A 21,251-nucleotide genomic window follows, 5' to 3' on the forward strand; every position below is an offset into this window, starting at 1 on the left:
CATTGTATGGCTCTTGTTTTGTGGACTGGTTCTTAATCCCCAGGCTTCTATCTGCGATCAGCGTGCTTGAGGCATTTGTAAGTGACACAGTCAACAACGGAGCTGCAAACAGAATGAGGTCATGGGGCACAAGGCTGTCATTCTTCCCATGGTAATGACAGTAATGGAAGTCTGAGACCTAAGCAGTGTGCATTCAAAACATGACACCGGATAGGCGGCCAGGAACACAGAATAGGAATTCCAGTGTGAGGCGGGGGGAACTGAGAAGTCCCAACTACTCCAAAGATGTGAAGGAAACCACAGAAGACACGGACCTGATTCTGCTGTAAAAAGGAAACGAATCACTCCCTTGGGTTTGCTACTCCAACAGTTTCAGCCCATTGTAGTCTTGCCTCTTTCAGGGTTTGAACGACTATTTAATTTCATGGAAAAGTAGACATCTCCAAGCAAAAAGAATGCCATTTACCAATAGAAAGAGGGCTTCTTATCAGTGAGGAACTTAATAAGGAAAATATTTTCTGTGCCTTGCACAATTTTCAAAAGCCGTTATATCTATTCAGTTTTTGGTATTTACTACAGTGCTGGGCACAAAGTTAAAATAAAAGCCTCCTGAATAGATAAATCACAGGAAGAGCGAAACGACACAGGCGGTAATTTCTTGAGAGCTCAAATTTCATCAGAGTGGCCCTTTGAGGCAGCTCTGTAAGGATCTGGGCTACAAGAGTTCAGTGCATGCCGCAAGTGTGCCTGATGTGCTGCAAAGTATACTCGTTTTCAAGAATGTAATGCGTAAATGAGATAAAAGTGGAGGTCATCACCCCCAAACAAGCATATGCCAGCCTGCACTAAGGTAAATATCAAAAACTTTAACTGCTCAGTGGTAAACTAATCAAATTAACTAAAGGTTCCTTTTAGGGACCTCAGAAGAAAAAAATGTGCGTGAGGAGTATTTCAAACATTCACTTTCAGAAGAATGACACAAATGAAAATCAGTACAAACTAATAACTGAACAATAACAGAATGACAAAACATAAATGGACTCTTTTGATGCATAGTAGTCAAAATGGTTTACTCACACTTGTTAAAATCAGAACTGAAATAAAATAATGTATCAAAGAACAGATAAGGTAGTTCTTTCACTGTAGTCTATTGTATCATGACCGTTCCATCCCCTGTCTTCAACTGATCAGGACCCGTGGACTCAGCACAGCAGTTAGGTGAACTCAACCTTGTCTCAACTGGAAGCGCTCTCCGTTCCTTTATACGTGCCTGGTCCACTCTCATTCCAAAAGCTGGCCCAAGTGGTCTCTCTCAGACTTTATGACTTGCTTTCTTCTTTTTCTTCTGGTATCGTTTCCCAGATTGGCTCCTTGATGTGTTCTGGTAACCGTTCTAATTTTGTCTAAAAAGAGAAAAACAAAACTATAATATAATGTAGACTTAATTAAACTCTTTGGCCACAAATTAGGTTTATTAATTTTGTTCCCTTAAATCCTCCTCTTTTTCCTTTACCCCTCTCATCTTTTTGTAGGGCTTTGAAACGGAGAGAAGAAAACTTGATGGTATGTAAAACTCTCACATATGTAATCCATTAATATTTGCTCCTCAATGATCTCCAGGGACTGCCAGCTAATGTGGTCCCCATGTCTAGACCACTACTAAGAGGAGGGAGACTTCAGAAGTGGCTGCAGTGGCAGAATTCTGTTGAGCTGCCACCACTGCCTGGGGACGTGGAGACCCCAACCACTGTGGCAACTCTGCCTCCAGGTCCGCCACAGGCCCTCCTCTCTCCACTCAGTGGGCCAAGTGCAGGCTGTAGCGCATCATAACAATACAGACTGCTGGGGAACGTCATCCAGACGACGAGAGTGCCAGACCTGCGAGCTGGACCCAGGCAATCGGAAGCTCCTTGTCCCCTCCTGTTTCGGAATGTATGCTCTGCTTGCCTTCCCTGCTCCCAGAAGTTGCTTCAAGGATACAGCCTTGAGACAGAAATGTGGTGCTGAGACTACCTGACGGGATACGTGGCCGACTCCAGTTAGGGCCTCTAATAAACTTTTAAGATTTGGCAGGTGGGTGAGGAAATCTAACCACCTTGCAGCCACCCAAGACAAACCTGGTAAGTAAGTTCCCTTGCTTATTAAACCTGCCACCTACCATTCTGGAATGGTCTGCCTCTTTCTTCCTCTCTCCAAGTCCTCCGCATCCAGAGGTGCCTTTGGATTGCACCTAGGAAGCTCCCGAGAAGGCTGCGACCCAACACGGATCTCCCCCAACAGAGGCAGAAATTAAAGTCATACCTTTGTAACTTCCATGGCAACTCCCTCAGGTAAATTCCGTTGAATGTATTCCAAATAGACATCTGCTGTACTTCCAGTTAGATGTTCTAACTAAAATTTCAAACACGAAATTGGTTCATGCTATGCTACTAAAACAGAAACTTTAAGTTTTACTGGTAAAAGTGGTAGAGCCTTTCCCTCCTCTATGAAATCTTACACAGAATCCCAATTTAAAAGAAGTGTAGATCCTCTGGTTGAACAGGACTGAGCATGGCCCTGAAACCCCCTTCCTCCCAAATGCCTCAAAGCCAGGGCTCCATGACACCCAGCTGGCAAGCACAGCAGCAAAGCAGTATACTGATAAGTTTCACAACACAACTCAAGACAAAAGGAACACAAGACTAGATTATAAGATAGACTTGGTGTAAGATTTTCTGCATGCTCCATGGTAGAGTGTTTCTGTTGCACATGGGATACAAATGTGGGGTTTTTTTTTTTTTTTTTTTTTAAGGGTGGAACTATGTTTTAATCATATTTGTATCCTCAATGCTTCCAACATAAAAGATGCATAAACACTTGTTTTAATAACATGCATCAATCATTTACTAAGTGATGAAAGCATTTTCAGTACTTTAGATAAACATCTCATTTACTCCTCACACTAGCCTTATGAGATGGGTACCATTATTATTCCCATTCTACAGATGAAGAAGCTGAGGCACCGGGCACACAGCTAGTAAGTGCCGGGAGTGGGCCCTGGCTGGCTGACTCCAGAATCCATGCTCTCTTTAACCCCAAGACTATGCTGACCCTACTCGATGCACAAATGAGTAACAGATGAATGAAAAGCCTTAATGCTGCCCACCACAGACATGGAAAATCCGGTTAGCCTGTGAAAAGAATTATTAGATTGTGTGAAAACTTAACTAGAATTTTTGAAATGTAAGCAAAATTAGTCCAAGTGCTATCTTATGGTATAAAAATTAGTCAGCATAATAGGCATTACTGAGTTAAAGTATGAGCTACTTGAAAGGATGGCTTTGAGTTTGATTTCACTATCTGTTGCTTCCATAAACACAAAATGACATTTACCTTCTCTGCAGCTATCAGGGAAATCAACCCAGTCAGTGTAAAAGGAAAGTTGTGATACGCTAGGATGAAACCTGGGCATTTCAAAAATGCCTGAATGTCTGAAACAAACTCACCTCTAAACATTTGTAAAGAGTTCGCATTTCATACTGAACTCGGTGCTTCTTGAAAATATGCACTGATTTGAGAAGAGTAAAGCGTTCTATTTTCCTTGGAGGTTCATGTCTGAAAATTAATGGGCAAAACAACTTACTTAAGCTAAGTGATGTTAAAAACCTTAGTCACTGATATCAAAGCATGATTCCACAATGTTGTAGGTCGGGCTCACACTCAATTACAGGCATTAACTACCATTTACAGACGTCTATTTGTCAAGACTGTCATCTATGCTATACCAACTGCTGTCATAAAGCCAAAATAAACACCTCAGACAGCAACAGAAATTGAGGCTTGGCACGCAAGCGCACGCGCTCGCATGCACGCACACATACACACACGCCTCCAGCTCTCACACCCTGGAAGTCCCATATTTACCAAATATATGAACTGTGAGGAGTAGCACCAATGTGTTGGACATAGTTGTAACGTCTGCTGTATGTGTGTTATTTTAGGAAAATCTATAGACACATCGCTAATCACAATACTACAGCCTGTTATGGGAAACGTGGGTTCCTTCTACTCGGATCTTCTTCAAAGGCAAGACTGGCAAAGCCCCAAATAGGCCTTGTTTTACATCAGAAGGAGTAGGTGACAAGACAAAGGAGGTAGTTATATTTGGCTCTGCAGTGACCTCAGGGCCATATGAAGCTCACCTCGCTCAGGAATGAAATTACTGGTGAGCGGTGTTTCTTGGGGAAGTTTTGAAACAAGGAATATATTAGCCAAAGATCATTAAATCCAAAGGATTGCTTGTTCACCTCATCTGCCTCCTGGCCCCATGGAGATCCCAGACATGAGGGCTCCTTGGGTCTCCTTATGTCTATGCCATTTGTAGCAAAACAATTGTCTTCATTTTCCTGGTTCACTCATTCTAGTATTTAAACATTCTAGCAGACGGGAGGGGCTGTTCCTGCTTAGGATAATATGACAAATCTACACTCTACGTACCTATCAGGAGTTCTAGCCCGTTTTAAGAACTCAGAGCTAGCTGGGTCCAGCACCATTTTCCCGGTATATCATGATACAGCAGCTGACAGGTCAGATTAGGAAAGACCATACTTACACTTTAATAGAGATACCGAGTTCTTTAGCAGCAAGCACAGCAAAATACTCATAACTGTCCAATACAGCCTTATCGTGGCCTTTTACTAAAACTGACAGGCGCTTATATAATGTGTCCGGTTCATCAGAAATGGTTATCTACAATTTTCAAATCAAAAAGGAAAGTTTCAGTCATGATTCCCCTAATATTTACAACTAGAAAATTTAACATATTACCCTCAATTCAGCAACTTCAGAGTTTAGTAATAAATGGGGAGAAAAGTGCTAAGCAATATTTTAACACTGTTAGCTTAAGTATCTAGATCCTATTGCATTCAGATATGCACAGTAACCTTTAGAATCGGTTAAAATACAGTTTAAACCAAAAGGACTTTCAAGGCAACCTACAAAATCACTAATGGAACCTTCTAACTTAATAGTTATCGAGCCCCAAATTCACAATGGGAAAAGGTTTTTGGGTCTGTTAACAAAAGTAGCTGGTCAGAAGACCTGCGCTGAGAATTAAACTCTGCTACTTCTACTGAATGACAATGGGCAAGTCATATAATCTTACTGCACTTAAGTTTTCTTCTCAGACAGAAAATAGGATACTGAGGCTACATACAGCTCATAGCATTTCTTTAGGGAGTAGGTAAGAAAACACACATTAAAGTGCTTATAAATGATAAAACATTGTTATATAAAGGTGAGCAACTGCTATCCATATTTTTATTAGGTTTTATTCATGTGTTTTGCCTGCCATAACAGAAAAATTACTCATTTCTAATTAAAACATTTATGACACTGACTGTACATTAACTTCTACCGCTTACACCCTAATACTTAAAATCTTAGAAATAATGGTTTGACATTTCTGACTTTCTTCCAAGAGGTGAATTACCTTCACTTCATCATCCATTAAACCAGTAATTTATATTACTAATCCAATGATTCAGGGTTAATTACTTTGCCCCTGAAAGGAGTTCTATTTACTAACCTAAGCTAGATATTTACTCTCAGTTACCCCAAATAGCGTTGGTGGAAGAACAGAATATACTGATATACTATCTCACAAGTTGGGGGACAGGGGAGGGGGGATATAGTCTTAAGATGTGTTCTGATTGGTTCCTATAGTGTTTTAAAGATATTTTAAATCTGTTGCAAATAATAAAAATCAGGAAATTACACATGAAAATTTGGATTTCAGTTTAGCTTAGTAAATTTAGACCATCTGGCATCACTAGTTCTGATTTCCCACATGGCAACAAGTGGCTAGAGTAAGCAGCAGCTGTCTTATCAAGGGCACAGCTGGCCATCGCATCCATCCTGTCACCTTTCCTACAGGCCTGGCCCATTCAGGCATCTGAGTTGGAGACCCAGGGTGTATATGTATTGCCATGGAAATACATCCAGTATCTACTAAGTGAAAAAAAAGAAACAGCAGTATATTATGTATAATACAATTGCATTCTGGTATGCACGCGCATAGATATAATGATTACATGCAAATGACTAGAAGGATTCACACCAAACTGTGAAAAGGGGTTATTTTTGAAGGGTGGAACTGGAAAGATTTGAAATTTGTAAGGTTTCTTTGTAAATTACAAATAACACAAAACTGGGATAATGAAATCATGGCTTTTACTTAAATGAAACAAGGTTACACAGCTACTTCTGGTTTTCTTTACTTGTGTTAATGTTCTTTCTCACGATGAACATAAGCACTGTCTAGGCCCCATTTCAATGTCTTAAAATGAAAACAGACTTGATGGCTATAAGAACAAAATTTTTTCTAGAACATAATCAAGTCTTTTGCATCATGAATTACGACAACTCTTCACATTAGGCCGAGTTAAAAGCAAAAGACTATGCATTCGCACAGTTATGTGGGGTAAATAATTTATTCCGTTAGAATTTACTTTGATACCCTAGAAGAGAACATGCGTACCCAGGGACAGTAGAGAACACTTTTTACTCAGGCACAGTGTGCATTTGCCAGTATTCCAGAACAAAACTCTTTTAGTCATAAAGTATTTGGGAAACAACCCCACATGAAATAACGAAAAAAATTTATTGCTAATGTAGCTTCTTATGTCAAGAAATAAGGCGTACGTACTGTAGGCTTGGTCACATCCTTGGGAACATCAACGTGTAGGTTTGAAAACTGTACCCACTTCATGTTGGTACTGCTGTGTGTGGGGAAAAGAAAAAAGAGAAACCTACGTAAAACAGCACAAGAGCCCATTTTCTTGTTCAACATAGCACATCCAATTACATAATACTTACAGAAGAAAGCCACCATTTTTGGTTGTACTGCTCTTAGAACTGCTGGCAGAAAAATTCCTCGAACTCTTAAAAAAAAAAAAAAAAGGCAATGTGTTAGAATTAAAGTTGATCCCCCAATCGTTCATAGTTTCCAAAAAATAAAAATATGTACAATGATGCAAATAAAGGGCTATCTCATTATTTTAGCTATTAGGGTAACTAAAATGCCAAATTAGATTTTATTTTATAAAAAGAGGACAATGGCAGAGTTGATAATCAAAAAGGACTCTCAAAATACTATAGAATCTATGTATCTTAAAGATTAGAAGAACGTTAAAAAATCAATTCTGACATTAAAATAACAGCTATAAATTAAATATGTGGCTACCAAAGAAAAAAATGTGGCTTGATTTTCCTTTTTTAAAAAAATTAGGTTAATGCAAAAGTAATTGCGGTTTTTGCAATTATTTTTAACCTTTCAAACCACAATTACTTTTGCAACAACCTAAACCATATTAAAATGTCCTTCAATATAATATTTATTTTGCCTAAATATTTTTCAGCAATGAAAAAGTGTTATTATAATTTAAGAGTTGGAATAAGAATTCTAAAGTATCTTTCTTTTAAAATTTTCATACATTTTTTCCCCCCAGCATATGTGTTTCTTGGCCTGGCTGGGATAACTAGCTTATAAATTAATCTAAATATACACTAAAACTTACACCCATTTTACACCACTACTGTGGCTTTTCCAAATCCTTTATTGTCAGCTCCCCCTAGTGGATCAAAACTTCTAGATGTAGGAAACCTATGGTACTGTATATAATAATGGAATTTGCCATCTGCTTTTCCTTCAAACTTTCCTGAGATATGAAAATGTAACCTGAGAAAGAGGATGCATGATAAAATCCTTAAAAATACTTTGAAGATCAGAATACCAGTGTAGCACAAGTAAAAGTTCAAACAATTGAGGGTCACCTAAGTATGTTTAAAAAGCCTATTCTTAGCTTATTGTCCTTCCTTTTTTCATCCAAGATGGAGGCAAATAAAAACTTTCATTTTCTCCCTTGGATCAAAGAGGTAAACAAAAAAGAAAGGAAATCAGGCACAATACAAGATAGGAAGAGGTTGAGTGTCACTGTCCACACATAATCAAAGAGAAAAACTCCCTCCCCCTATTTGTGCCAAAAACCCCATCAATCTAGTGGTGGGTCTAAAGAATACGACACTTCCCAATCCTATTCTCCCAGTATAAATGTCTCCTTTTAAAAGTTAAAGTGCTGTAACATCCACAAATCAACCTTAAGTTGTTTTTAATGTTCCTTTTGAGCGGGTGGAGGAGTGTCTGAGTATGTTTTAGTAGTTCAAAATTTCAACCTACTAACATCACCTAACTTTTTTTCTTAAGAACAGTTGTTCTCCAAGTGTGGTCTGAGGACCTTCGCGGTGTGCGGATGGCCTGAGACACTTCCAGGGGGCTTTGGAGATTAAAACTATTTTCATAATAATATTAAGGTGTTATTTGCAACGTGTTCACTTTCATTCTCTTACAAGTGTGAAGTTTTCCAGAGGCTGCGGGATGTACGTGACATAGTAGCACTGACTAGGCAAGCAGACCTGAGAATCCGCCTGTCTCCTGTGAAATCACACATTAAAGAGGTTTGCAAACACCGTCAAACAATGCCACTCTTCTCACTAAATGTGTTTTGGAAAACTTGTTACTTCCCATAAAACTGTTAACATGTAACGAGTTCATCAGTATTATTTTAAATGAATTAGTATTTTTAAGAGTCTCAGTTTTATTTTCTAATAAGCTAAATATCGACAGCTAAACACAGAAAAAAAGGTTCTTTGGCGTCCTCGACCTTTTGGGCTGTAAAGGGATGCGGGCCGGGGCCAAAAACCCTTGAGAGCCGCGTCTCCTCCAAAGCACCACGCAGAGGGTATGTAACCCACTCCCATGACTTCGGTGACTCTCCTCTAAATCTCGGAACCCCGGATGCGAGATTATCTCAGTTTAGTTTCGTGGGAAGAATCGAAGCTCTCGTGCCGGTTCAGCCCCTAATTTTCGCGCGGCCAACTCAGCTTCCTTGTCTTCTCGGCGCCTCGGTTTCTTTTGCAAACGTGAAACGAGGGGTGTAGAACATATGATGTTCAACATCCTTTCCAGCTCTCGCATTCTACGATTCTTCTTGGGCTTGTCATTGCCCTAACTCATTAATTTATGTTTTAGTCCATGAAAATTAGATATGAAACCGGCCCCTTTCTTGCCCATTTCCTGCAAACAAAGAGCCGAGGTGCGGAATAAACACAGGGGAAGGCTCCGGAGGGGCAGAACGACGGGTGGCAGTCAGATTTTGTGGTCACTGTCCCCGTCGGCCCGCCTGGTTTCCCCAGCCTGCACGATACCTGCCACAGGCGCCCGCACACGGCCCGGAGCACCGCACGCGCCGCCATCTTGCCGTCCCGGCCTCCCAGGATCGCTTCCGGGTCACAGCTCGGCCTCGGCCCGGCGGGTTCCGCGGGAAAGCGTATATTCTCGTGTTCTGGCGCAGGAACAACCACAGAGACGTAATTATGTGCTTTTTGAGGGTGGGGCTGAGAATCCAGCTGGCTTCACGCAGGTCGGCTACCAGCCCCATACCGATCTTGATAAAATTCCTTCAGCGGATATCGAGATAGTTACCGAGTTCCAGCAATGTTTTCCAATACAAATCGTGTTTGTCCTGTGTGGGTCCTGTTTTGTTGGAGGCAAACATAACCAACGCATGATTGGAAAAAAATGTAACTAATATATTGACAGCAGTTATCTCTAGGTAGGGGATTCATGGTTGATTTGATTTCCATTTCTGTATTTTTAAAACATTTAACAAAATCCTAATTTCATGAAACGAAAAAGTTTACCACTCCTTTGAGCCCATGTCCCGTTCCTTTACCTCTTTGGAATAGCCTTGTAGCTACCGTGTTTCCCTGAAAATAAGACCTAGCAGGACAATCGGCTCTCATGCATCTTTTGGAACAAAATTTAATATTAAACCCCATATTATATTTTATATTATATTATGTTATATTATTATATTAAAGACCTGGACTTACAGTAAAATAAGACTGGGTCTTATATTAATTTTTGCTCCAAAAGACACATTAGAGCTGATTGTCCAGCTAGGTCTTATTTTCGGGGAAACACGGTATGTCCCTTAATCCTACCTTCCTTCCCCACACCAGTTGGCATTTTTGTACTCCAGCCATCCTGTACACCGCTGTCCTACCGGTCTTCCAAAGTCTTCATTTACTTATGTTAACTCCAGTATTTCAGAATTTACAATGGCTGTCTTCACCTAGTACCACAAACCAAAAATTATAACCAAAACATGTCTGGGTATTAATATCCACCATAATTTAGCATCAATTAAAGGCTTATATCGAACATATAATGTGATATATATAGATGATATATTATAGAATTGTACACCTGAAATCTATGTAACTTTACAAACAATTGTCACCCCAATAAACTTGAATTAAAATAAATAAATAAAGGGCTTATAACGGATTTGCTGTAATAAAACTTTCTTCCATTTGTGCAGTTCTCTAAGCTTTATTTTCCCCAAATGCTTTCACATATGCATTGTAGTCTAATGGACAACTCTGGACTTATAATTGGGAGATCTGGGTTGTAAACCACATTTACCACTTAGCTGAGTTACTGTGGGCAAGTTACTTCCCTATCTGAGCCTCAATTTTCTCATATGTATAAACTAGATGATAATAATAGTTCGTACTTTAAATAGTTGCTGTGAGGATTAAATGAGATACTGATGTATGATGTTTTGTACAATGCCTCGCATATAATAAATGCAAGATAAATGTCATCCGTTATTCGTACTATAAAGTTCCTTCTACCTCACCTGCTTTGCAAGATTGTTGAGAGGATTAAAAATGTTTTTGTTTTTTTTTAAAGATTTTACTGGGGAAGGGGAACAAGACTTTATTGGGGAACAGTGTGTACTTCCAGGACTTATTTTTCCAAGTCAAGTTGTTGTTCTTTCAGTCTTAGTTGTGGAGGGCGCAGCTCAGCTCCAGGTCCAGATGCCGTTTCTAGTTGCAGGGGGCACAGCCCACCATTCCTTGTGGGAGTCGAGGAATCAAACCGGCAACCTTGTGCTTGAGAGGACATGCTCCAACCAAATGAGCCAACGGGGAGGCAGCTCAGCTCAAGGTGCTGTGTTCAATTTTAGTTGCAGGGGGGCTGCCCACCATCCCTTGTGGGACTCGAGGAATCGAACTGGCAACCTTGTGGTTGAGAGCCCACTGGCCCATGTGGGAATTGAACCAGCAGCCTTCGTAGTTAGAAGCATGGAGCTCTAACCTCCTGAGCCACCGGGCCGGCCCTAAAAACGTTTTAATAATCAAGTTTATGAGAACATTTTGTAGCATCTTACTAAAGTATTGTGCAAATGTAAAGTTGTGTTTTTTTTTCCCCCTCCTATTTTGCAGGCAAGAGAACCAAGGAAGAAGTAGAATGATTTGTCCAATATCACACAAATTGATGAAAGAAGTAAGAAGGTAATATCCTATTTTGCAGGCAAGAGAACCAAGGAAGAAGCAGAATGATTTGTCCAATATCACACAAATTGATGAAAGATATAGAGACCCAAACCAGTCTTCCTGCCCCTTAGATTGGCCTGTGTTCACTAGAACTCAGTCCGTGTGGGGCTGTGGCAGAGATGCCCAGTGCAGTCCTACCCCAGAGTGTGGAAATCTTTAGCCTGTGTGCATCTCTGCTGTGCTCAGCTGTGCCTCACTTTGGCAGGCTGCCCAATGCCCTTTGCAGAACTAGGTTCCCTCTCTGAATGGCGACCTTCAAAATTGGCTGTTCTCTCTCAGCCAGTAGGGTTTTCCAACAGCTCTCCAACTCTGTTACAGCTTCTGAAGTTTGCATCAGTTTCTCTATATGGCACTTCCATGATGGCTCCTCAGCCGGCCTCTGCCCTCTTGGAGTAGTCTCAGCTGGGGGAGGATTCTGCAGCCACAATGAATGGTGACATCACAGCTTTCAAACAACTTTCACCTACGGTACCTAATCTGATCCTCGTAAGAAGACATACATTTTATTCTAATTTTATTTTATTTTATTATTTTTTTAATTTAAATTTATTGGGGTGACAATTGTTAGTAAAATTACATAGATTTCAGGTGTACAATTCTGTATTACATCATCTATAAATCCCATTGTGTGTTCACCACCCAGTCAGTTCTCCTTCCATCACCATATATTTGATCCCCATTACCCTCATCTCCACCCCCCGCCCCCCTTACATTTTATTCTAATTTTATAGATGAGGAAACTGAGGCTCAGAGATGAAATGACTCAAAGACATATGGTTAGTTAGTTACAGCTGAACCAATAACCATCTTCAGAACCCTTATTCAATGCCTTTCCATCTCTGCAGTGGGCGGACTCTATGATCAGCACCAGGTCTATTTAAGTTTCTGTTGGATTCGAAGATTAGCTATCTCCACTTGCCGACCCTCCTGCAAGAAAAGGTGTTGTTTTTATTTTAAAAAACATGTGGCTTGGACTACTCCTGCCACTAAAAAAGTAGGCTCAAAGCAACCGTAAGGACTGGATGTCCAGTCCATTCGGGAGGCCAAACATGGTCTCTTTATTGATGGGCTCTCTCTGCTTACAAATAGTTTCTGCTTCCTCAGAACTCTGCCGAGCACGTGGCCACTGCCTGTCGCCTTTGGCTCACCAAATTTCTCCCTTCATACAAATTTCGGAATTTTATTTGGGCCCCCCATTTTCCTGGGCTAAGCCATGCCATGTGTTACCAAATGGCCTATGAGCCTACTAGCTTGATATAAAAAGGTGCCAGTCCTTGTTCAATTAGCGGGGGGGGGGGGGGGGGGGGAAGGCGGGTGTCATTGTGAGGGACAAACTGAGGATTTGCCAACAGTGGAGATGTAGACGGGCTCTCGGCATGGTGTGTGGGCAAGAACAGTGTTCTGAAGTTTGGCCTTATTACAGGTCTCTTACCTATGACCTAAACTTTCAACCTCCTACCTAATGTGGCTGAGCAGGAGGTCACATGATTCTGGATAGCTGATGAAAGTACTCCTTGCTTCATGTCCAGGAAAAATAAAAAGTATGTGCATCAAATATTTCTAAGTTATATTTTGATTGCACCAGTTCTGTTTTAAAAGACAGCCCTTTTCTCTTGATTGTGATGTTTTCATGATTATGCACTTATCTCCAAACTCATCAAGTCGTATACAATAAATATGTGTAGCTTTTTTTTATGTCAATCATGTCTCCATAAAGTGGTTAAAAATGGCAATACTACCAAAAGTAAAATTATGCAAGCAGAGGAATGACTCAAAACGGTCAAAAGTGAGATCAGTATTGTATGTAACAGCATGTATGTTGGAATGCAAAACAAGCATGTATGGCTGTTCTGGCCTTTACAACTCAAACAGAAACGTTGAACACTTCCCATTGGCCAGTGGGTGGGGGGAGGGCTGCTCTTTTCAAAAAATTCTCTTACATAAAGTGAATAATCAGCCCTTTGACTCTTCTATACAGGGATATCTGTGATCCAAAGGTCACTATGGTTCACTTAGGGCTATATTATTTAATTTGTAAGCATGCAGTCCTCATTATGCTTTGCTTTGGTCAACATTAAAACTCACCCTCATTCCTAGAGCAAACCTCAGCTGTCTGGCTGTGGCTGAGGAAGTCTGGGGAATTCAGAACTGACTTTAGGTATATTCAGGTTTTATTTACACACACACACACACACACACACACACACATACACATGCATACCTGGAAGATTAGAGGGCATTAATTTTTTGTAATTAATGAAAAAGTAGTTGCTAAGCACCTATTTTAAAATGCTGGGTATGTGTGGGGGATGGTGAGCGCGTTCAGAATATTAATAAAACATGACCTTTGCTCTTCCCAATGGTGGAATTGGATCAGTTCCCAGGGCCCTGTATGTTCTAGGAATTAAATTTCTTGGCAGGAAGGAATGATGTCACAGTCATCTTTATACACTCAACTCCCCCATGTATAATATAGTGAGGCATAATGCCTGGTACATGGGGCTCACGAGTACTGAATGAATGACTATAACAGTAGGAGAAAGTCTTCAGATTGGACATCTGAGCCCCTGGAAGCAGAATTTAAATTTACAACACTGGCTCAATGCACGCTGCTTCTAGAGGAATAGCTGTTTTATTTGATAGATATAGAACTGTCTTTAACATTGACAGTTAAAATTAAAGTAAAAAACAACACAACAAATCTAGAAGATCAATCTTAACAGGTATGTCCCACTTAAAGCAAACTCTGTATAAATCCACAATTTCAGATTTTTCTTGAAGTTTGTTGTTGACCATTAAAAAGTAAACATACTCTTTAGAATTTGGAAAGTCAGATTGGCAATGCACACAAACAGGGTGGGCTGGACTTTGTAGAGGGCTCACTGTGAGATACCTGTGTGGGTATCAGCGCCCCTACACCCGTTGACTACTATGGTTAGAGACTACCATCTCTGCAAGTGGCTCATCTACTGCTTGAGTAGCAGAAATGTAAGTCCTGGCCTCCAGAGTGGGGTGGGGGCAGTTTAATGAGTATTAAATCTGACTAGAAGACAGGTCTACAGAAACCAACTAACAGGCAAATGAGCATTTACCCAGCATTGAGAAGTCATTTCAGCAGCTAGAAATAAGGAATGTTAAAGCCAAGTGAAACTCAAAAAGATAACATTTTATTTTCAGAGCAGCTGATGCAATATTGAATCAGGTTTTCACAAATAAATATGACAGTGTTTATTTGGTTACATCTCTATTTGAAGAATGCCTCTCTATAGGAACTGTAATAAATTTCTGAGAAGGCTAATGACTGGAACCTTTAAAGTAAATTCTCCTGGCTCTCTTTCTGAAAAAATTGTTGTGATAATTAAAAAAAAAAAAAAAAATGCTTACCACTCGGGGAAACCAACCTAGAATGCCCCAGTTGTTTTTGTTTTTAAGGAATGCACCTTTTTAGGACAAGTCTATAAAACATCTTTATTTATTTGTTACATATGATGTTTAAATATAACTTTGCTTTCAAGCTTCAAACTTTTTTTTTAAACCCCTGGTAAAATAAGACTTTTGGTTCACCTTAACAAAAACTGACCTAGGAAGAAACATTTTTAGCAAAATGTATTATAAAATTCACTAGAAAATACTGTCCTCTTTTTGCCAAAATGTTACATAAAATCCTTATTAAAAATACACACATTACAAAAGAAAAATTATGAATATGCTATACATAGTGCTCTTGATATGGACCAAGGGACCTGCATTCCGGGAAAACACAGTTAAGCATACTAGATATTATGATGTCAACTTATCATAGTGCAAACCTGAATAAATTACATCCTGAAATGAGAAGCCATGCAAGTCATTTGCTGAGAATAGAACATAACGAAGCCAGAACAGGAAGCAATCACAACCAATATTTAAAAACGTTTTAATTTTTATTACATTAAGTTTTTTCAAAAATACTTTTCTTTACAATAGAACTCCTAGAAAATATTTACAACCTTCCTCTAATAAAATATAACAGCAGTTAAATATATTTGAAAATAAGATGGGTTTTTCCATAAAATATATCTGTTAACTTTTTATATACAAGCTTTCTCAAAGAGATCTAAATTCACTAATGAAAAACCATCTGATAGTAAACAGTAACCATGTTGAAGACATTGACCTTTAGGAAGAAAAGTTCTTTGGGGTTGGGAGGGGTGGGGGAAGCTAAAACACAACACATACATGCAGGCAGAATCATTTCAGAAAAGAAATAAGTACAATGCTTTACTATGAAGTCAATTTAAGTTGATATTGTCAAGAAATACTAATTCAGAAATTTGAACTGTCTCATTAAGGAGGAGTTCTTTGGTTATTTCAAGTCAAAAATGCTTACACTATACTGCATGAAAAATCAAAATTAAATTGTGCATTATATTTTTTCCTTGGCAACTCAGTTTATTTTTAATGTTTAAAACTGGAACGGCTGGGCAAGTCTCCAAACAGAACGAATACATTTGCTTTATAAACATTTCTCTGTGTGTTTGCTGCTTTGATAGATAAGCTTTCATAGACCCGAGAGCAGAACCTTTCCAGAATCACTCTCAGACATTCACAAGCAGAAGGAAGTAGTCACTGGAACAGATGCCACTGGCCAACATTAGCTGGAATGGTTCTGGAACGGTTCTGCCACGAAGTTGATGCACACTGCCCAGGCAGTTACGAACTCAAAACATACAAGAGAATAACCTGTCTGAAATGGCAGCAAATAAAACTTCTTTTTCCCCTAAAGGAAAGATGATGGGAACCTCTAAGACCTCTTTTCTGAAAACAGAATGACAGCAATGAAAAGAACCTTTGTACTTATCTTCTGCCCATAGCTTTCCTGAGATTCAGAGAACACTGCCTGCGGGGGCTGCTGTGGACCATTGAGTTCTGTGCTTTTGCGGAGTCAAACTTAAAAAGGATGCTCGGGTCTCATCTTCATGCTTCTGCTGACATTTTCTCTACTGTCAAACTATTAATGTGCCAGCAAAGTGGCCCAGCACCTACACAAGCTGGGGAATCAGCCTACCTGGGGCGGGCAAGACCAGGAAGCCCCCTCTCCGGAAGTCACACAGCATTAAACCAGAAGGGGCCGTCCAGCGAGGTCCTCTTTGTGCTGGGGCCTTGTACCAGTCTGAAGGGGCACACTCATTTGCCCTAACAGTGGGACGGATCAGTCTGACTCAGCTCAAAAGCCTAAGCTAAATGACATTTTTGAAGGATTACAGGTTTATTACCTTCAAGTACAAATAGCAATCCCTGATGACAGGGACAGGAGGAGGCAGAGTTACGTAGCTTGGAGAATTCTAGAAGTGCTTTGGTAAATGACTTTAATGAATACATTCATTGTCTGAATGCAAACATTGTAGCTAGAGTGGTATCTGAAACCATTTTTGTTGGCTTTAATGCTATTTCCCTTGTACGAGGTGTGATCAAACAATACCGTGAATGTTTAAATACAAAACAATTTATTACAGTAAAAGATTAATTGCCATTAATTCCCCTGAAAATACTCCCCCTCGCTTTGAACATACTTATCCCATCGTTCTTGCCACTTTCTGAAGCAGTTTCTGGAAGTCCTCTTTCATGAGTGTCTTTAGTTGCACTGTCATGGCTGCCTCCATGTCCTGAATGGATTCAAAATGTTTTCCTTTCATGGTCATTTTGATTTTGGGGAAGAGCCAGAAGTTGCACGGTGCCAGATCTGGTGAATAAGGTGGATGAGGACACACTGTAATGTTTTCATTTGACAGAAACTGCCATACCAGAAGCGATATGTGACATAGAGTCTTTCCATTGTGATCACAAAATATGGTGAATGCTGCTGAGTGCCATCCAACGGAAAGGCAGGATCTTCAATACGGGAAGTGGTACATCAAACCTTAGGAACAGTGTGTGACAAGTTTCAATTTGTTTGGTGCAGTCAGTAGGGTGTGAGCTACAGTTGAGAGAAGGTGTGTTTTAAAGTGTGCCGTTAAATCATCCTCCATCATGACAATACTCCGTGTCACACATCGCTTCTGGTATGGCAATTTCTGTCAAATAAACACAATACTGTGTGTCCTCATCCACCTTATTCACTGGATCTGGCACCGTGAGACTTCTGGCTCTGCCCCAAAGTCAAAATGATTCAGGACATCGAGGCAGCCATGACAGCGCAACTAAAGACACTCATGAAAGAGGACTTCCAGAACTGCTTCAGAAAGTGGTAAGAATGATGGGATAAGTGTGTTCGAAGGGAGGAGGAGAATTCTGAGGGGGATTAACAGCAATGTGTCTTTTACTGTAATAAATTTTTATTTAAACATTCCCCGTATTTTTGATCACACCACCTATTTGCTATCAAATTTGTTAAAAAACTCTTTTCATCATGGTTAGCGTCAAGGTAAACTTTGGTCCAACACAGATGAATTACAGCAAAATTCCAAGTGAACGAGATTTCACAGTACTTCCAAATGGCAGAGTCATTTCACAACTCCACTGCACGTTAACAGTGTTGTAAAAAAGAATGGGCTCTTCCAATTCAGTTTTTGGGCAAAAGAACACTTTTTTTTTTGCATTCTCGGTATTTAACGTGTGCCTCTCAACCACCCTCCCTCAAAACAGCCCTGGCAACTTAATAGTTGGGGTTATTTTTCTCCCAGTGGGTCTCCAGGGGGCTCACACTGAAACACAGCTCTGAGACCACTGAGCCCCCAACAGAGCCACCCAGCCCTCAGGGAACATTGGAAGATACTGCACTTGCTCTATGAACCAGGTCTTTAGTAAATCATTGCCAGGGAGTTTAAGCCTGAAATTATACAGTACTCAGTTCCTAGAAACAGGCCAACGAATGACAGGCAAGGCAGGGAAAAAACTCATTTTCCCATTTGGTCAACTCTTCAAACGATGTGTGTGCTAGAGGAAAGCATGGCACATGAGGGCTTCCTTTGCTCTCTGGAAAGCTACCCCACTAGCACAGTCTCCTGGCAGAGATGCCAAGTTCACTGCAAATTACAAAATGAGGTCAGAACAAAAAATAACTCGGTGGGAAAGGAAGGCCCAAGGCCCTAGCAAGAAGAGGGCAGCGTGCTTCACTCACTCACTCACTCACTCCCTGCAAGCTTTGGGATAAAAGGCAGCCAGGACGGTTGACATCTGAAAGCCAAAGAACACAAAAGTCAGGTTCTTTCCCTGCCAGGAAGGAGTTCCTGGGAATGTAGCCCACGGTGTAGCTCCTTCCTCCTCCACCCTCTCTGGCTGGACTCTTATCCCTGCACTTCAGCCCAAGTGTTCTTCTCAAGGTCACCAGTAACTGTAGCTCATGGGAACTGGCACACCTCTTACACAGAGTTGTGCCAATTATTTATTTGCTCCAACCTTCCACAAAAACAATTTTTTTTTTAAATAAAAAGGAAAAGATACTGGATTTTTTTTTTTTCCTCAACCTGAATAAAACGACCACTTTTCAAACAGGTAGTTTAAAATGGTTACAAAACAAGCAGGCAGTCCAGGTTTCCTGACTGAAGATGAAGATGGAGGCCATGAGTTTTCGATGTCTCTAGGTGACACCCAGGGCTTTAGAGTTCCGTGTCCCCCTGAAGCAAAACTGAAGCCTGATCATCCAAGAGGAGATCGGTGTCGACGACCTCGGCCTCTTCCATGACACCTCCTAACTGCTGGACAACGTCATCATCAAGGATGTCCACGTCCTTGATGGGTTTGATTAGACTCAGCTGGTCCAGGGGCAGCAGCCCCGGCGCCCCCACGGGCCCCGTAGTTCTCTCGATTGTGGCTGCCATCTCAGCTGCAAAAGCTGCCTTCTGAGCCTTTTGCCTCTGCTGTTCCTCCTGCTGCCTGTGAGTCTTCATGTGTGCATTCCGGCTTTTGATCTTGAAGAAGACTCTAAAAATGCAGAAAAAGAAGCATGTGAAATTTAGAAGGAACGGGGTTCTTGGAAAGCCAGGCGTCCTACAGGAAATAGCAGCTGTGGGGGCTGACATGGTCTGGGGGAGCTTTGACAGAGTCCTCAGCTCCTGAGCTCCCAGGACCTCCTCCCCCCCAGGGACCTGTCACCTCACCTCGCTCCTCTCCAAGCATTACAAGGAGAGGAGATGGGGACAGGAACACATTTAGAGTGTCCGGCTTCCTTCCTGCAGCAATGGAGGAAAAATTCTCAAAGGCCTTCCTGTCCGTCTGTGGTCTGGAATACGTGCCCTTTCTCCTCCTGCAGCTTCCCTCTTTCTCTCCATCACTAACCAAATCCGCTCTACCAATCTGAGAATCCCCAACCCAAGCTGCCGAGCTCTGGTAGTTCCCATTGTAAAACAACCCATCATCCCCCTCAGGACCCCGGCCCTGTTCTCCCGCAGTCAGGACTCTTTAAGATCTGCACACACTTGGTATAGCTCCTCCCCTCCTTCCTCCACCCTCTCCAAGCCCAGTGCTCTCAAGGCCACCAGTAACTCTGTGTGGCCAAATCCAACAGCCCCTCTTCTGTCTTTGTTGCACTTGACTTCTGAGCTGCATCCACCACTCCTCTTCATCCGAGACTCCTTCTTGTTGGTCCTCCTATTATCATCATTTCCTACTGTTTGCTTTAGACTGAAATAGTGGTTCTCAGCTGGGATGATTTTGCCTCTGCAGGGAACATCTGGCAATGTCTGGTGCCATTTTTGATTGCCACAACTTGCGGGTGGGGTGGGGTACTTCTGGCCTCTACAATCCTACAATGCAGAGGGCAGCCCTTCTTCCCCAAACGCGAAATTATCAGGCCCGAAATGGCAGTGCTGAGTTCGAGAAACCCTGGGATAAGGAGTCTGCAAACTATTGTCAATGGGCCAAATCCAGCCTGTTGCTTGTTTCTGTAAATAATCGTTTTACTGGAACACAGCTACAGCTATTTGTTTATGTGCTGTCTACAGCTGCCTTTGCAATACAATGGCAGAGCGGAGTAGTTGTGGCAAAGATAACATAGCCTGCATACTAAAATATTCTAGCTGGACCTTTTTCAGGAAAAGTTTGCCCAGATGTGAGACTGCCTGTTTTTGGAGGAGTGGGTGGTATAAATACTCTAATCATTCCTGAGCTCATAAAGGGAAAAAAATGTATCTGATTTCTAAGAACAGTCAAACAGAGTTGATGAATCACAACTGGACATGCTGAAAGCTGAATTTCAGCAGCTAAAAGGGGCATTCTGCAAACATTTACCTAATGCTAATTCCTACTCAGGAAAACCAGAAAATATTTCTGTTTTCCATCAAATCTTAACTGGAGTTATGGTAGAAAGAGATCCCAAGCAGCATGAAAACATGACATGAAAAACATTTAATGGAGGCCACCGGAAGAACCAGAAGCTGGAAATACTAATTTTTGTTAAAATGTCCTCTGTCTCCACCTGGTGGAATAAAGACTCGCAAACTGAGCAGAGTGGGTAGAAGATGCTGGCTCCTCTTACAGGAAACTGGCAAGACCGGGACCACCCCCCACGCTCCATGACCCCAAGGAAATTGGGTGGTAGAGAACAGGAGTCAGTCTGAGGAAGTTTCATTATTTAAGGTAAATAAGCTTAAAGGTGAACCCAGGGGTCATTTCTTCCATGGTGACATAAAGATGGTATCACGTCCTGGTTCAGAGCAGAGAGGAGGGGAATGACACCTAAATCCATCTCCCCCATTTCTGTGCTTCAAAGAGGGAAGAGAGCCCCCAGTTCCAATTCACTTTGGCAGGTGCCACCGAACCGAGTCGAGCTTAGAGCCTGGGCCGGGGCCAGCCTGCATGGTGTGAATCCCTGCTCGGCTATACACTGAGAC

General features: G+C 41.2%; 2 protein-coding genes across 27 annotated transcripts in view; both read right to left on the reverse strand.

The window, feature by feature from the left end:
- Positions 1-1,047: 1,047 nt before the first annotated feature.
- Positions 1,048-9,382, reverse strand: MRPS10 (mitochondrial ribosomal protein S10). Of its 2 annotated transcripts, none has more exons than XM_019738483.2 (7): positions 9,244-9,382; positions 6,856-6,920; positions 6,686-6,755; positions 4,592-4,728; positions 3,486-3,594; positions 2,302-2,391; positions 1,048-1,403 (listed from the first exon to the last, which is right to left on the reverse strand). In XM_019738483.2, exons 1-7 carry the CDS (start codon positions 9,289-9,291, stop codon positions 1,320-1,322), a joined length of 603 nt encoding a protein of 200 aa, XP_019594042.2. In that variant the 5' UTR covers positions 9,292-9,382; the 3' UTR covers positions 1,048-1,319. The 2 variants fall into 2 exon arrangements, with proteins under 2 accessions (XP_019594042.2, XP_019594041.2); XM_019738482.2 differs by having other exon boundaries at positions 6,686-6,758; positions 9,244-9,381.
- Positions 9,383-14,587: 5,205 nt separating this feature from the next.
- The window catches only part of TRERF1 (transcriptional regulating factor 1), a 196,012-nt gene continuing 189,348 nt past the window's right edge, over positions 14,588-21,251 (reverse strand). For all 25 annotated transcript variants that reach the window (XM_074332935.1, XM_074332927.1, XM_074332933.1 and 22 more), the window contains one exon: positions 14,588-19,344. In XM_074332935.1, the coding sequence (XP_074189036.1) occupies positions 19,020-19,344 (325 nt within the window). In that variant the 3' untranslated portion in view covers positions 14,588-19,019. The remainder of the gene's footprint in view (positions 19,345-21,251) is intronic.

The sequence above is a fragment of the Rhinolophus sinicus genome, linkage group LG05 (assembly GCF_036562045.2).
Source record: "Rhinolophus sinicus isolate RSC01 linkage group LG05, ASM3656204v1, whole genome shotgun sequence".
In the NCBI taxonomy this organism is placed as follows: domain Eukaryota; kingdom Metazoa; phylum Chordata; class Mammalia; order Chiroptera; family Rhinolophidae; genus Rhinolophus; species Rhinolophus sinicus.

Bases quoted from the DNA above. Each gene is read 5' to 3' on its own strand.
- MRPS10 (XM_019738482.2), bottom strand. From the start codon at position 9,291: ATGGCGGCGCGTGCGGTGCTCCGGGCCGTGTGCGGGCGCCTGTGGCAG. The intron at 3,595-4,591 runs GTAAGTATGGTC...ATTAATTTTCAG, and splicing joins CTCGGTATCTCTATTAAAGT to ACATGAACCTCCAAGGAAAA. The intron at 1,404-2,301 runs GTATGACTTTAA...TTCTCTTTTTAG, and splicing joins TTGCCATGGAAGTTACAAAG to ACAAAATTAGAACGGTTACC.